The 16,984-nt window shown below is 36.4% G+C and overlaps 1 protein-coding gene across 1 annotated transcript; it reads left to right on the forward strand.

Annotated features, from left to right (window-relative positions):
- The first annotated feature begins 1,395 nt into the window (after positions 1–1,395).
- On the forward strand, positions 1,396–16,377 carry LOC132552166 (uncharacterized). Its single transcript, XM_060216307.1, has 11 exons — positions 1,396–1,637; positions 2,332–2,418; positions 2,955–3,128; positions 3,380–4,696; positions 6,524–6,662; positions 7,321–7,409; positions 10,006–10,176; positions 10,521–10,664; positions 10,996–11,073; positions 11,439–11,514; positions 12,971–16,377. Exons 1-11 carry the CDS (start codon positions 1,562–1,564, stop codon positions 13,206–13,208), a joined length of 2,589 nt encoding a protein of 862 aa, XP_060072290.1. The 5' UTR covers positions 1,396–1,561; the 3' UTR covers positions 13,209–16,377.
- The last annotated feature ends 607 nt before the right edge of the window (positions 16,378–16,984 follow it).

The following is a 16,984-nucleotide window of genomic DNA, read 5'->3' on the forward strand; positions in this document are numbered from 1 at the left end:
TTACAATATTGAGCAAAATTTGTTTATTTTCTTTTAGAAAAAAAGTTAAACTTTGTTAGAATTATTTCTATAAACCGACAGGTGAGATATGCACATGTTGATCTTGTCTGATCCCAAGGAGCTGAAGGGCGAGGCCAGAAATGGGTCGAATTGACTAGCATTGTAACTCAGGTGACCGTAAAGGCACTTGGACCCCGGTATCCTAATGTTTTGCTCCCAACCCAGTTCGCACCAAGTCGTTTCGCCCCCAGCACTGTTTGCACCACAATGTTTCGCACCCTCGATGTTATAAATAAAACAGCATCTGTTTACATGTATATTGTGTTTACATTATGTGTATAGGTATATATGTTGAGCTCTTTCAACAAGGAAGTGAAGACTTGCTATCTAAACTATAGTTACCTCCCTGTAACCATGTAATATAACAATCTTGCATGAGTAAGAAATAATCATCCCTTACAGAGATGGAACACACAGAGTCAATATTTTGTTTTACAGTCTGTTGCTCAATCCACATTTTGTCATGTATTGCTTCAGTAACGACATTTCATTGATATGTTCTTGTACCTGTTAAATCCCTTACTGTTTTAATTGTGATCAACTGACACCAGTCTTCCACATATACTGAAGGCTGTAATTTCATTAATCTCTCACAAACAGTTTAAAATAATCATTTTACATTGACAGATACATCAACAATGCAGGTAACAAATTCAAGAATTATCATTCTATTTACGATTCCATTTATGACTAGGGAAAAAATAAAAGCTGTTTTTATTACATTTACTTTCACACTATTTGTTCCATATATAATCAGACAAAATACCGTCCTCCAGTAAGGTATTTATATTACTGAAAAGCAGAACAGACAAAAATATGTCCAACACTTACATTTGAAGTATTATTAGGTAATCTAATAAAAACCAGTAATATGAGTATACTTTGATAATGGAAAGTAATGTCCATCACGTGTGTGTTAAATAGTTATTTTTAATTCTCAATATGATAAATATATCTACTTTGAAAACGATAACCATTTTTCACTGTATTTGTATTTTCACACCAGGTAAGTGCAATTATGAGTGGAATTAACTATTTCAAAACAATAAAAACAAAACAAATATAAACAAATTCTGAATTTATTCAAAGCATATTCTTGGGCCCCTTGTTCCATTGTATTTGATACTGTTCATCACGACACTCATCAGAAATGCTTTAATCTGTTTTTTTTTTCGTTTTTTGCAGATACTCTAATGTTTGAAATCGTAATTGCGTACTGCAGGTAAGCTTTATTCTCTTTGTCCTAGCAATACCATCCGCCCCGGAATCCGTAAATGGCTTTTATTTTAGAAATCATCATCTTACTTCCGCTAGTAAAGATGCGAACAGAAACCTCTATCGAGGATTATTTTTTGCTTTTTTATTTTTTAGCTGATAGGATTGTGTATGGTAATACCTAATGGCAATTAAGTAAGTCACGCAGGGAGTTTATTTTTGTCATATACACAATTGCAACAGTAGAAACATTTTAGTATGAACTGGTAAAATTTCCATATTCACAATGAAGTCCCTCTTCAGATCGACATCCACTTTTGTGGGAGAAAATATGGATTTGTTTCCGACGGAAGCCGTAGCAGGTGAGACAACCAATTTCTATAATCTAATTGAATTTGTTAAAATGCGCGATTGGGCCGTGCTGCACTGCATTTTTTTACTCAAAAAATAAATGACTTGTCTGTCTTCACGTCATTCGAGAATCAAGAAATTTTATTTTACATTTAATGTATGGCAACGGTAAATATAAGGTCGGAAGATATTGTATATCAACAAAGATAATAATATAGGATTTATGGTCATGCGAAGATAGCTTACAATCATAGACAGCAGTAGATAATGGTAAAAATGATGTCATTTGCACTAGATGCTCCGATTTTGCAAATGGCTATATACTGATACACTGGGTACTGTAGTCAATGGAGAACAGTCAGTGATTTTTTTTCACAGTGTTACGGTCATTGTTAAAATGTTGTGTCTGCAGCATAACCCAAAATAAAATGATCAACAGCTGGCAGCCATCTTGGATATGGAAGTTAAAGGTTAAGATCACAATTTCTAAAGCATAACTATTTAAATTCCATATAGAAGAGAAAAGATAGGAAAAGAGCCATCTTCTAATGAGCAAACAAATATCAACAATGGCTGGTGTCTTGATTCCTTGAGGATCTCTTGTATATGTACTTTTTAAAGGGAACCAAACTATTGGTTTTGGTTAATTATGCTATTGGTTTTGTTAAATAAAACTGATATGTTTCATTATTCTTTTGTTTGTAGACTTACCAGGACCTGTTCTAGAGAGCATTCTCCCATATATGAGTGCTTACTGGCTTCACTCAATCCACCAAAGTCTTTCTTACGCAGGTGAGAAACCTCTTGATGGCTTCTGTTATTAAGGATCTGCAGATAACTTGTGTATACATATATGTCAGGATCATTTGTAGAGGACATCCTCTCTTAAAAAAGAGTACATAGGTAAGGGGAGAATCGTTAGGACCTTTTATTTTTCTTGTATTCATCCTTCATTACTCAGGTGAGATTTTCCAAAGTTGTTCTTAAGAACATTTTTCTCGTATATGGAATTGATTGGAACAATGGTAGTCAAACCCCAAAAATATGCACATTAGGTAAAGATCAGCTGCTTGTTTTGTGAAGTACATGAAAGTCTTCCTCTAGCAGCTTTATCTGTTCAGATTTGTTTCATCAAGAACAAAATGAACAACATTTTAATTAACTCCTTTTTTAACTGTGTTATAACTGGCTGTGAAATGTTTGTGTACATTGCATTCTAATGCTTGTAGTTAATTTCCTTCAGAGACTCTGCTTCAGCTAAACACTGGAAGAGAAAGTTATGGAGTTTGATGCGAATTTGTACAGATTGTACTTATTTGAATTTACAGGTGTGAAGTGTGAATGGCTATGGAACATGCACATCCGGCGACGCTGGGGGTTTGGAGTTCAGTCTGTGATGAATGTGTTCCAGGAGGCAATTGACAAGGATCCACGTAAAGTTTATCTGATGAAGCATTTTCATGATCTTCTCAATTTCTGTACACTCAGTGTCAACACAAGAGGTTCGTAGAAAGTTCATTTCCACAATAAGTGAATAATGATATCAAATATTTTATTTCTGTTCTAGACTTTTCACTTACAATAGTGGATTCTGATGTAAAATATATTTTTTTCTGTTCTAGACTGGTCACTTACATTAGTACACTGTGACTTGTGTTGTTGAGGGATATCCTTCATTAAACACTTTAGGAATCAAAAGGTCTCTTACCTGAGCAGTAAGGTGATCAAAATTTTTGACATTTTTCTTTTGTAGATCCTCACAGCTTATTCCTCTGCCCAATCCACAGACTGGTTCGCAGGGAGACCCTTGATCCGCCACCTGTCATTCCAGTTCCATCTTCTTCCTCTTCATCATCATCGTCTTCTTCTAGTGCTCCGATTTCTTTCTTCATCTCAAATCACCATGATGGAGGAGGAACAGTAGGACCTATGTCTTTCCATTTGGAACAGTTGTTGGATTTTTCCGCTCATGCTCAGACGTTGCGTGTTCTTGGATCTCAGTGCGGTTGGATTGCAGGTTGTGCTCCACTTCTCGAGAAACTTCTCCAAGTAACGGAAAGACTTCAGCTTGTAACACTGACAGACACCTACTACACTGGCATACGTGCCTTGGTGGTATCTCTCATGAAACATGGTAAATTAACCAAAGTCGTCTTGTCAACTGTCAAGTTATCAGAACCTTGTCTGCTAGACTTGATGTTCGTGTGTTCAGGAAAACTTGATCATACCTCTTCTAATTTATCAAATGTGAAAAAATTGATCTGTCATAATTGTGCTAAAACCAAAAAGAATTCAGAGTCTTCCTTGACAAACTCTTGTGAAGACAGTATTGAATCAATTGAAGATTCAGCTGTGGTAGATAGGTCTGAAGAATCAGGAAAACCAGATGACAAGTTACAGCAGTATGACGATGAAAGACCTTCAACTAGCTCTGGCATTTTTTCCAGTACAGTTGAGGATAGAGCAATGTGTTCGAGGACCATTGAGCCCCTCTTGTGGGAAGTAGGTTTTGATAGTGACGGCAGTGAGTCCTCAAATTTCGATATTCCAGATGGTCCTGAAAGTTTACTGGAACCACAGGTCTTAGATCTTTATGATGAGGCTATTACACCTCTACCTAGACCAGCAGACACCTTGGAAAATCTTGTTCTCGCTCATACAATAAACATCAAACCTGATGAATGCAGAAAACCTGTTCCTTCGTCAATATCTCGATGTGTTCAATGTCAATCAGCTATTAATAGAACAGATTCTGTGTGTGTGAAAAGGGAAACTGCAAGTAGTTCTTCCACAGGGCAAAATAAATTTTGTTACAGAGAAACTGTGGTGAAGAACAACAAAAGTTCTACAAACAGCCAAGCAAAGTCTAGTTGTCATAGTAACCAAATTCAGAAATCTGGCTTTCATAGTGATGTAACGCAGACCAAAGATCAGAGCACTGATGAGACAGTAACAGGACTGGAGTCATTTGCTCTGTTGAGTACTGCCAACCGGTACGATATCAGTTCCATTCTTGTCCATGTCCTTCCAGGCTGGACATCTTTAAAAAAGTTTGGAGTTTTTGATGTAGGTAAGTTCTTGTTGCTACTATGAAAACATCTCTGTATTTAAATGGATGCATACAACTCAGATTTATACAGATTTCTGAAATACTTTTTGTAATAATTTTACTTTAAAGATGCACTTGTTTGTAATGTTTGATTAAATACTTTGAACAATTATTGACCTGTTTTCTGGTGAATAGATGGATTTATTTACCCAAGAAGGTGGTATTTCCCAAGACCTTTGAGGGTTAATAAATCTTTGAATTAACCTGAAAGCATGTCAATAATTGTTCTATCATGTGATTACAATCCTAGCTTCTGATTGGTCAAGAATTGCAGCACAGCTTACTGAATTGTTATGTTGACCTGTCAGATGCTCAGGGAACTGTTACCGATATATTCACTTCTTCTGCACAGATTCTGCCTGTTTTGGTGTAACATCACAATATATTTAAAACTTTGAGAGGTGTTTTGACCAATCAGCATTCAGGAAAAATGAAAGTCAGATAATAAGTGCAAGTATTGTAGATCTATTTTTTTAAATTGGGTATTTGAGATGTGTTTTATTATAAACATGTATTGTAGATGTAGGTTTTGATATTTTGTAATTTAGATATTTTTTTACATGTATATCCATATATATATTGTAGATGTAGGTTTTGATATTTTGTAATTTAGATATTTTTTTACATGTATATCCATATATATATTGTAGATGTAGGTTTTGATATTTTGTAATTTAGATTTTTTTACATGTATATCCATATATATATTGTAGATGTAGGTTTTGATATTTTGTAATTTAGATATTTTTTTACATGTATATCCATATATATATTGTAGATGTAGGTTTTGATATTTTGTAATTTAGATATTTTTTTACATGTATATACATATATATATTGTAGATGTAGGTTTTGATATTTTGTAATTTAGATATATTTTTACATGTATATCCATATATATATTGTAGATGTAGGTTTTGTATATCCATATATATATTGTAGGTTTTTTTGTTTTTTTATGTATATAAGATATTTTGTAATTTAGATATATTTTTACATGTATATCCATATATGTTTTTTTACATGTATATACATATATATATTGTAGATGTAGGTTTTGATATTTTGTAATTTAGATATTTTTTTACATGTATATACATATATATATTGTAGATGTAGGTTTTGATATTTTGTAATTTAGATATATTTTTACATGTATATCCATATATATATTGTAGATGTAGGTTTTGATATTTTGTAATTTAGATTTTTTTTACATGTATATCCATATATATATTGTAGATGTAGGTTTTGATATTTTGTAATTTAGATATTTTTTACATGTATATACATATATATATTGTAGATGTAGGTTTGATATTTTGTAATTAAGATATTTTTTTTACATGTATATCCATATATATATTGTAGATGTAGGTTTTGTTTGATTTTCTTTGTTATAATCTTGAAGATTCATTACTCTCAGTATTTGTGAAATCCAAAAAATAGAAATCCAAACAATAGAGAGAACCAACACTCTTAAAGTCGTTGAAAGCGGTTATGTTCCTGGATGGATACCCAATGTATTCACTAGAGATCCTGCAATGTGGGTAACATGGTCCTGATGACGGCCGCCAATAATAAAGATAAACAGTCGTTCTTGGATGTTTATTTACACATTATCTTAGTATTTATTTACTTGTTTTGTTTAGAATTTGCAATGTATCCTTTATAAAAAGTTTTGTGGAACAGGAGATATAAACATAACAATTACCTGTTAGTTAGTATGACTTGAGGTAAGTTGTGCATTAGATATATGCTGTAATGGTTCCCCCTATAATATTGTAGACATGAAGTTGGAGGAACTGACCACACAGTTACTACAGAAGGTACACGCCCACCAGCTGTCTCATCTAGTACTGGATGACATCAGTGTACACCCATCCTTCTTCCAGAAGTTTCTCCACACTCTACATACAGACTTCAAGTAGGGTTTTCATCGAAAAGATATGGTTTATATATTACATAGGACTTCGTTGTAAATGGTCGTAAATAAGAATAATCTGATTCGTTTTGTGACATCTTCTTTTCATTCACAATTGTAGTCGCATATTTGGCTATAATTTTCCTGATAAATAGTGAATACTTTTGGTCACAAAGTTCTGTGTGCTGAATAGTTATATATCCCAGTCATAGAGCCACAGGATAAACTGTATTATGGTAAATCAGTCATTCCTCTCCACGTTAGCATCCCAGTTTTGACCACTAATTGTGTGGGACTGTGTAATTATGATATCCTAATGATGTAAAATTACATCTCAGTTTGGAGATCCAAGTGCTTTTTTTAATTCCATACAAAATCTTAACCAAGCCCATTACTAATAGATATGTTTTGAAATTTGAAAATGGCAAACAGGCAACCATCTCTGATTTGGCAATCAGTTAAAAAGATCGTTATAGTTATTGCATTAAAAGGAATTTCAAAATCTCATTTAAAAAGAGCAGAAACAGAGAAAGGAAGAGAAAAAAAGGGCACAAATTAAGATCAAATGATGGTGAGTGACAAGACCCCTTCTTGGATATCTTGTATATATTTTTGTCTGCTCATTAGCTAATGTTGATTCTTTTTACACAAATGTTTCTAGATATGGAGAGAATTGTCAACCACTTGAGCTGTTGGACTTTCAAGCTTGTACCAAACCTATAGAGATTAGTCAACCTTTGTGCCCAGGTGGTAAGTGTACAACATCTATAGAAATTAGTCAACCTTTGTCCCCGGGTGGTAAGTGTACAATATCTATAGAAATTAGTCAACCTTTTCCCCTGGTGGTAAGTGTTCTCTTTGTCCCCTGGTGGTAAGTGTTCCCTTTGTCCCCTGGTGGTAAGTGTTCCCTTTGTCCCCTGGTGGTAAGTGTACTCTTTGTCCCCTGGTGGTAAGTGTACCCTTTGTCCCCTGATGGTAAGTGTACCCATTGTCCCCTTGTGGTTAGTGTACCCTTTGTCCCCTGATGGTAAGTGTTCCCTTTGTCCCCTGGTGGTAAGTGTTCCCTTTGTCCCGTGGTGGTAAGTGTATCCTTTGTCCCCTTGTGGTTAGTGTACCCTTTGTCCCCTGATGGTAAGTGTTCCCTTTGTCCCCTGGTGGTAAGTGTATCCTTTGTCCTGTGGTGGTAAGTGTATCCTTTGTCCCCTTTTGGTAAGTGTACCCTTTGTTCCCTGGTGGTAAGTGTACCCTTTGTCCCGTGGTGGTAAGTGTACCCTTTGTCCCGTGGTGGTAAGTGTACCCTTTGTTCCCTGGTGGTAAGTGTACCCTTTGTCCCGTGGTGGTAAGTGTATCCTTTGTCCCCTTTTGGTAAGTGTACCCTTTGTCCCGTGGTGGTAAGTGTATCCTTTGTCCCCTTTTGGTAAGTGTACACTTTGTCCCCTGGTGGTAAGTGTACCCTTTGTCCCCTGGTGGTAAGTGTTCCCTTTGTCCCCTGGTAGTAAGTGAACCAAACCTATAGAGATTAGTCAACCTTTGTCCCCAGGTGGTAAGTGTACAACATCTATAGAAATTAGTCAACCTTTGTCCCCGGGTGGTAAGTGTACCCTTTGTTCCCTGGTGCCTGGCGGTAAGTGTACCCTTTGTCCCCTGGTGGTAAATGTACCCTTTGTCCCCTGGTGGTAAGTGTATCCTTTGTCCCCTGGTGCCTGGTGGTAAGTGTACCCTTTGTCCCATGGTGGTAAATGTACCCTTTGTCCACTGGTGGTAAGTGTACCCTTTGTCCCCTGGTGGTAAGTGTACCCTTTGTCCCCTTGTGGTTAGTGTACCCTTTGTCCCGTGGTGGTAAGTGTACCCTTTGTCCCCTTTTGGTAAGTGTACACTTTGTCCCCTGGTGGTAAGTGTACCCTTTGTCCCGTGGTGGTAAGTGTACCCTTTGTCTCCTGGTAGTAAGTGAACCAAACCTATAGAGATTAGTCAACCTTTGTCCCCAGGTGGTAAGTGTACAACATCTATAGAAATTAGTCAACCTTTGTCCCCGGGTGGTAAGTGTACCCTTTGTTCCCTGGTGGTAAGTGTACCCTTTGTCCCCTGGTGGTAAGTGTACCCTTTGTCCCTTGGTGGTAAGTGTACCCTTTGTCCCCTGGTGGTAAGTGTACCCTTTGTCCCCTGGTGGTAAAGTGTTCCCTTTGTCCCTTTGTCCCTGGTAGTAAGTGAACCAAACCTATAGAGATTAGTCACCTTTGTCCCCAGGTGGTGGTAAGTGTACCCTTTGTCCCCTGGTGGTAAGTGTACCCTTTGTCCCCTGGTGGTAAGTGTACCCTTTGTCCCCTGGTGGTACCCTTTGTTCCCTGGTGGTAAGTGTACCCTTTGTCCCCCTGGTGGTAAGTGTTCCCGTGGTTTGTCCCCTGGTAGTAAGTGAACCAAACCTATAGAGATTAGTCAACCTTTGTCCCCAGGTGGTAAGTGTACAACATCTATAGAAATTAGTCAACCTTTGTCCCCGGGTGGTAAGTGTACCCTTTGTTCCCTGGTGCCTGGCGGTAAGTGTACCCTTTGTCCCCTGGTGGTAAATGTACCCTTTGTCCCCTGGTGGTAAGTGTATCCTTTGTCCCCTGGTGCCTGGTGGTAAGTGTACCCTTTGTCCCATGGTGGTAAGTGTACCCTTTGTCCCCTGGTGGTAAGTGTACCCTTTGTCCCCTGGTGGTAAGTGTACCCTTTGTCCCCTGGTGGTAAGTGTACCCTTTGTCCCCTGGTGGTAAGTGTACCCTTTGTCCCCCATGGTGGTAAGTGTACCCTTTGTCCCATGGTGGTAAATGTACCCTTTGTCCACTGGTGGTAAGTGTACCCTTTGTCCCCTGGTGGTAAGTGTACCCTTTGTCCCCTGGTGGTAAGTGTACCCTTTGTCCCTTGGTGGTAAGTGTACCCTTTGTCCCCTGGTGGTAAGTGTACCCTTTGTCCCCTGGTGGTAAGTGTTCCCTTTGTCCCCTGGTGGTAAGTGTTCAAAGTCTATAGAAATTAGTTGGCTTTTAACCCCTGGTGGTTAGTGAACTATGTATAAATGTACCAAACCATACAGTAATATGGTAACTATAGAAGTACATGGTAAATATACAGATTAATTATCAGTAGTCTAGGTATCTAGCAAACTGCTAAATTAGAACTGTTATTTTACCTGTTGTAGAATACCTTAAGATTTCTAGATACAGGTAATATAATTGTATATGCTTTTGAAATTCAGACAAAAAATTAAAGAGAAATAGTGAGATGTACCTGTTGAGTTTGTGAAACAAGTCTTGTGGAACAGTTTTATTGTATACACAGTAATTATCTTATGTTAATTGAATTGCAGTGCTGTTGCAAGGTGTCCGGAAGTTAGACCTGAGCATGAACACCCTGTCAGAGTCTGGGTTTGCGGCCCTGTTGAATCTTGTCAAGAATGATCTGGCACTGATGCATTTAAAACTAAATGGATGCTTTCTTCAGGAGGAACAAGTTCTTCAACTCCTGGAGGTTTTGGCAGGTATATAGCACATTTTCCGTTTTTTTCTATCCTATCACTTTTTCAAAACAACTGTTACTGGAGACATGAAGTGATTTTATCGGAGTAGTGCTTCATGCAGTGCAAAGTGATAACCTAATTCTCTATAAGGGATTTACTGGTCAAGAGATTTTGTCAGAGTAGTGTTTTATGAGACAGTGTAAAACGATAGTCTGATTCTCTTCTGTACTTTGGACAAAGCATGTGCAATCGCATATTAAAGAATTTTCATCCAATTCAGTAAACTATTCAAAAAAAAAAAAAAAAGGAAAGGGGGGTGGGGAAGGGTTTACAGGAACCAAGTGCAGACTTATGACATATTTCAGAGAACACTCGGATGGAGGTGGTAAGTCTCAGTGGCAATCGTGTGGTGGAGGAATCAGTGGAGCAGGCCCTGCTACTGTTCATAGAAAAGTGTGTCTCCCTGAAAACTCTCATCCTCAACTACAGCAGGCTCCGTAGTACCTTTGGTAAATATATATGATTTCTGTCTGGACTCCATTCTGCTAAAATGTACTTTATGTTTTTATTATGATAGTATACTAATTACTAATTGTTGATATTATAGTGTAGAACATCACAATTATTGTACACATTGCTTATACTATATTGGACAACTTTACAACGATAGCACACATTTCTGATTTTTACAGGTGACCTACTGTGATCACTTTTTGTTTGTCGTGTGTTGTAAACAATTTTCATTTTTGACTTCTTCTTAATCACCAAAAGGCCGAGGGTCATGGTATTTGGCCAGTAGCATGTACACATTGCTGATATTCATCATTGTTATCGTTCTAGTGAGCAGTGAAGAGTTCATACACACAGTGAGAGGTCACCCAAGTCTTCAGGAGCTGTCAATCAAAAACAACCATCTAGGTAAGGTTTAGGCAATATTGCAGAACATCTAAGCATTGTTTTTGAATTTCATGAAATTTGATCTTGGCTTTCCACATATTACATCAAGACTGCATATTGTTAATGGATACAGGATACTGCTTGAGTATCGTGAGATGGGATTCACGACTTACATGGGTTTTTTTTTTTTAGATAAAGAAATTATAACTTTTTCATAACAGTTGACAGAAGGGATTGGGAATCAATTCCTTCTGGAACATTGTTTTGGCAAAGGAAAAGGGATCTGTGAGAGTATTTTTGTATCTCTAGGATGTGACGTTGTTGGTGACATGAAGAAAAGGGGTGAATGAGGTTGTATGGTATTGTAATTGGTGTATATTTTACAGAGTCTGGTGCGCTGAACTTCCTTATGGCCATCACCTGCTCTCCACGACGACCAACTCTCCGCTCCCTTAACATTGGGTAAGTGTGTCAACAGTCCAACTCTCCGCTCCTTAAACATTGGGTAAGTGTGTTAACAACTCTCCCTCCCTTAACATTGGGTAAGTGTGTCAACAGTCCAACTCTCCCACCCTTAACATTGGGTAAGTTTGTCAACAGTCCAACTCTCCCTCCCTAAACATTGGATAAGGGTGTTAACAGTCCAACTCTCCCTCCCTTAACATTGGGTAAGTGTGTTAACAGTCTAACTCTCCCTCCCTAAACATTGGATAAGGGTGTTAACTGTCCAACTCTCCCTCCCTAAACATTGGGTAAGTGTGTAAACAGTCCAGCTCTCCCTCCCTAAACATTGGATAAGTGTGTTAACAGTCCAACTCTCTCTCCCTAAACATTGGGTACGGGTGTAAGCAGTCCAGCTCATACTTCCACACCAGTGACCCTGCCAGCAGTGTTAAGTCAATGTGTGCACCTAGAAGAATGTTGATGATTTTGCTGCATATCTATCCCTAGCCACCAAATTTTTTTTATCAAATAATATTCAAATGGGTTCCATCCGTCCTTCCATCTGTCCAGATACTGCTTTCTGCATGCATTTGAAGGACTGCTCAGATTTTGACGAAATGTTTTAGTACACTTGTTACCTTGATCCTTCATCTTCTTTCAAAGGAATGATCAATTTCTTTTATGAGACTTGCTTAGCAGAATTAGCACAGTAACCACTTTCAAGTTTGATTATCAGCTAATTCCAAAAGATATCTAACGAGACAGCTGTGATCTGAACGGCTGATTGCTTTGCACAGGATATCCCCTGAAGTAATGATAAGAGACCTTTAAAAGGCTATGATTCAGAAATTTACATGCCACAAAATCATGGAAGAAGAATAAGAATAATAATGATGAGAAACAGAACAATAACAGGAGGTCATTTTACTATTCAGTAAAAAGCCCTAATAAACCAACCTATGATAGTGAATCTCCAAAATGTTTTTAGAAGTCTAATGTTTGAAGTGATGTTGCACTGTCACTGGTTATGATTTGTTTTACTGATAGTAACTTTCCTGCAATTGTACGTACCAGACTATTAAATGCTGTATTGTATTTTATTAATGTGTATAAACTTTTTCACTGATTTTGTCATACTTGAGCGGTAATAGAACTATTGATTGATCTAGCATCACTGAAATTTAGTGACAAATATTCTATCATTACCAATATGTAAAATGAGAGAATAAAAAAGTATGATAAGCTGATTTTATAAATATTCACAGTATTATGCTACTAAATTGTTATTATACTGATCATTTTCAGTAGAACTTTAAACCGAACATTTACTGTTTAAAAATACTTTACTTTTCTCTGTTGCTCACTTTAAATGTACATATTTTACAAATGAACATTGACGGGAGAGCTTGATGACTATGTCCTTGTTTAGTACCTATTCATTTCATGTTTTGATGTTGGATTGGCTGTTTCACAGATACAACTGGATCAAAGGCCAGGATTTAATTGAAGCTGCCCAGGAAATACGTTCATACCAGCGATTGCACTTTCCGTCCAACATTCTGGTCCTCGACTTCCTGTCTCTTAGTGGTAATCGTCTCCTCCACAGCTTCCAGCAGCAGCTGCGACAGGAATACAGGGGATTGGTGAAAGATCTGGAGGCCAATAGCATTGACTTCTCACGACCATATGCTGAACATGTGGGTCAGATGTAAGAGGTTAGGGGTCAAATACATGTGTAATCATCAGACTCAACTTCGTCAAAATCTGAGTGTAGTAAACTTTGCAAGGGCTTGAAATTATAGAAATATTTCATTGAAGCAGTGGCACATCACTGATTGCTGATGCAGTGTTGTTAACTTGATACAATATATAGTTTATATTTGAGTGACTACTGACGAAAGCTATCACCAAAGAGATTTCAAAGCAGAAATAAAGCAGTGTGTTTTAGCTCAGCTCTGTGAAGTAGAGAGTTAATTTTACTTTGGCATTGGTGTTTAGCCTGTTCATAACACCCTGCATCTGTTGTCCATCCATCATCCATCCTTAACCAAATTCTTGTAATTGCTTTTTCTTGAAAAGTACATCTTTCTCAAATTTCATTTGAAGGTTCCCTTTGGTTCCTAGTTTTGTTCATAAATTCTGGTGCTTGTCAGAAAAACAAAAATGGTTATGAGGTGACCATCTTGGAATTTGACAATAAAAAGTTTTTCTGGATAAATATTTCTCGAACTTCATTTGTAGTTATCCTTTGGTCCCTAGATGTCCTTTTTAGGTTTTGGGACAGATGAAATTAGAAAAAAAAAAAAAGGAAATTGCTAAAAAACAATCATCTTGAATTCTGACTGTTTACTTCGGCCTTTCCCAAAGTTCCTATGTAGGTTCTTCTTAGTTGCTAATTTTGAGACTGATGAGAAAATCAAAATGACTGACAGGTGGCCATCTTGAATTTTGACAATGAAAATTTGTTACTGCTATTTCTTGAAAAAGAACAGGATGGATCTATTTCAAATTTAGGATGTAGGTTTTGCCTTAGTCCCTAGTTGTCCCTGCTTGATTTGGGACTGCTAATTGGTTAAAAAAAAGGCTGACAGGCAGTCATATATGATTTTAATATTGTTTTTTTACCCTAATAAAATAAAATGAGATTTTTGGATTTCATACTGTATCATGTTAAAAAGATTTTGGTTTAAGTATTGAAAGTACATCAGTACATCACTGTAGTACTATGGTACTAATATTTATAATCATGTTCCTTGTAGGACTTAATGGTCCGTTTCTTTAAAGTGCCTAAAAGCTTTACTAATATTTGTGAGACAAGAGTTGCTGTTCTGCAAAAGCTCCTGTCTTATAACTTATGATCCTTTGCTGATAATACATTGATCTTTCAGCTCTAGGTTAAATATTTCTTTACCCTAGTGCAAATTTCAATTATACTTTATACATGTATATAGTTGACTGTTCATAGGCGAATTTTGTTTTTATTCTGATCTTTTCTGTTATGCTGATAAGATGAAAACTATATTTTTTCCAGACTATCTACCTTTTTACTGGTATAGCATTGTTTAGTGTTAAGTTTAGTTGATGAATCCTCTAGCATTATACAGTATAATACAAGAATTGTGATAAAGTTATTGCTTTTTAAATGTTGCATTTAACTTGAAATGTATCTTTTAATTGTCATTAATTTAATCACATGTCCAGTCTGTACACTTTTAGCTCACCTATTCTTAAGGATAGGTTAGTTTATGCCATATTGTGTCATCTTGCATCTGTCAACTTTTCCCTAAAAATCATTACTAGTCAGAAACCACTTTGAGCAAATTTGACCAGAAGTATCCTTTGGGAAAGAGAGAACAAGTTTATTTTGTATAAATGGCGGGTTTCAGCCCCAAGGAGCCTGAGGGGCTCACTCAAATGGAGGAAAAGTAGCAAGTTCTGTAATAATTCTTTTTCAGAAGGAATGATCGAATTCTACCCAAATTTGGTCTGCAGCATTCATTGGTGAGGGGGAATTTTGTAAACCCTTTGGGTGCTGGGGCCTCCTAGGGTGGGAAGGGCAGATCCCAATAGAGCATGGTCTTTGAAATTTTTCTGCTGAAGAAATGCCTGGAATCTTTTCCTATTTAGTTTGAAGCATTCTGGGTGGAAGAGGAACAAATCTTGTATAAATGGTGGGTCTCTGCCCCTACAATGGGAGGGGCAAGTCCCAAAAGGGGAAATAGAACAAATTCATTTAAATCATTCTTCTTCTGAAGGAATGTTGGGATTCTGTCTCAATTTAGCTTAAGACTTTCTTGGGTGAAGGGGATTCAATTATATGTATATAATTGGTCTCGGGTCCCCTGAGTAGGAAAATCTTTGCCTGGCTAATAGGGGGTATAGAACAAATTCTTTAATATCTGTCTTCTTCTGAAGGAATGCCAGGAGTTTTCCCAGTTTGATCTGAAGGATCCATTGTGCCTGGAATTAACAGTGTATTTTGGCTTGTACAGGCAGGGCCCAGTAGGAGGAATATAGAAAATTCGTTAAAATTCTTCTTCTTTTGTGGGAATGCTTGGATTCTGTCCTGATTTGGTCTGAAGCAATTTTCATAAACTATAGATTTGACTTGTATTTAACCACAAGGTTGTGGCCCAGATAAGGAAATTATTTCAGAAATTCTTGAAATTCTTTGTTAGACAAATTGCTGAATTAACAAGGTGAGTGATGCAGGCTCCATGGGCATTTTGTTACATTACACAACAGGAAATATTTCAATGTTATTTACATCATCTTAACAGTAAGTGCAAATGTATGGTTGTATTACCTATTATTGTACAAATTAATCTGTAGTACAGTCTACATCTAACCTGTAGTAACGATCCGTTAACAGTAAAAACATTTGAAATTGCTATAATGTTACACAAGACAGAAGCAAACTGAAATCAAGAAGTTGAAAATTAAAATTTGTTGACGTGTATGAATAAAAAACTGACTTTTGTTGTATATAAGAAAACAAACATTTTGCATTTTAGAAGCATTTCTTTAAAATTTGAAAATCCGAAGGATTGAACAATGGATAACGAACCTTTTTAACAATTCCAGAGTTAATTGGTAGAATGCACTTCAGGTATTATATATGTGTACATGGACACTTCCTTCTCTACATCAGTCCCAACATACTTCAGGGTAAACTGGTAACTACTTCATAATAAAAGTATATTGTCTGTGTATTGACGAAGACAATCCAAATTTTCATGAAAATGTAGAACTATCAGAGGGTAAAAATTGCAATTTCTCTAATGAGATTCATAAACAGGTAAATCACCATTGTATCTGTTTTGTGTTCATTTTACATACCTATCATATATACCAGGAATATTTCTGTAATATGAATAATGCACAGAATGGTAAAAAAGTTTATAATCATTTTTATGAAATAAATTTACATTGTGTAAAGTTATTATTTTTTAAAACATTTTTGTCAAATACGATTTGTTTAGTATATAATAGCTAGACCCTTTGTTGAATGTTCTAGTTATGTTATGTTGCTTATTGAGTAAGTCCTACATAAGGTGTGCTAATTGTTTTACTATGAAATAAATCCTACACAAGGTTTTTTTTAAACTGCCTATTGTTTGTTTGTTTGTTTGTTTGTTTTTTACTGCCAATAAAATAAGTCCTACGCCTTGTGTTCTGGTTTTCATACTGCCTATAGAATATGTCTTATGCCGGGTGTTCATGGACATTTACAAAGCGTAGACAATCCAATTTGATAATGATCAGTGTTGTTACTGGTAAGTAAAGAGCAATAAGGAAGACAATTTTATTTTATTTCCAATTTATTCAGATGTTATCATATTTAAATAATATCTATCTTTCATAAATAGTAGAATCAATAATCCGAACATCACAACTGCTAACAGGCAAAGTAGATCCTTGAATGAACAAAGAAAATATTTTTAAGGGGAGACCACCCTTAAAAGGCACAGCAGATCCTTGCATGAAT

The sequence above is a fragment of the Ylistrum balloti genome, unplaced genomic scaffold (genome assembly GCF_031769215.1).
Source record: "Ylistrum balloti isolate Yb309-2 unplaced genomic scaffold, AGI_CSIRO_Ybal_v1 Utg370240, whole genome shotgun sequence".
NCBI classification, from domain to species: domain Eukaryota; kingdom Metazoa; phylum Mollusca; class Bivalvia; order Pectinida; family Pectinidae; genus Ylistrum; species Ylistrum balloti.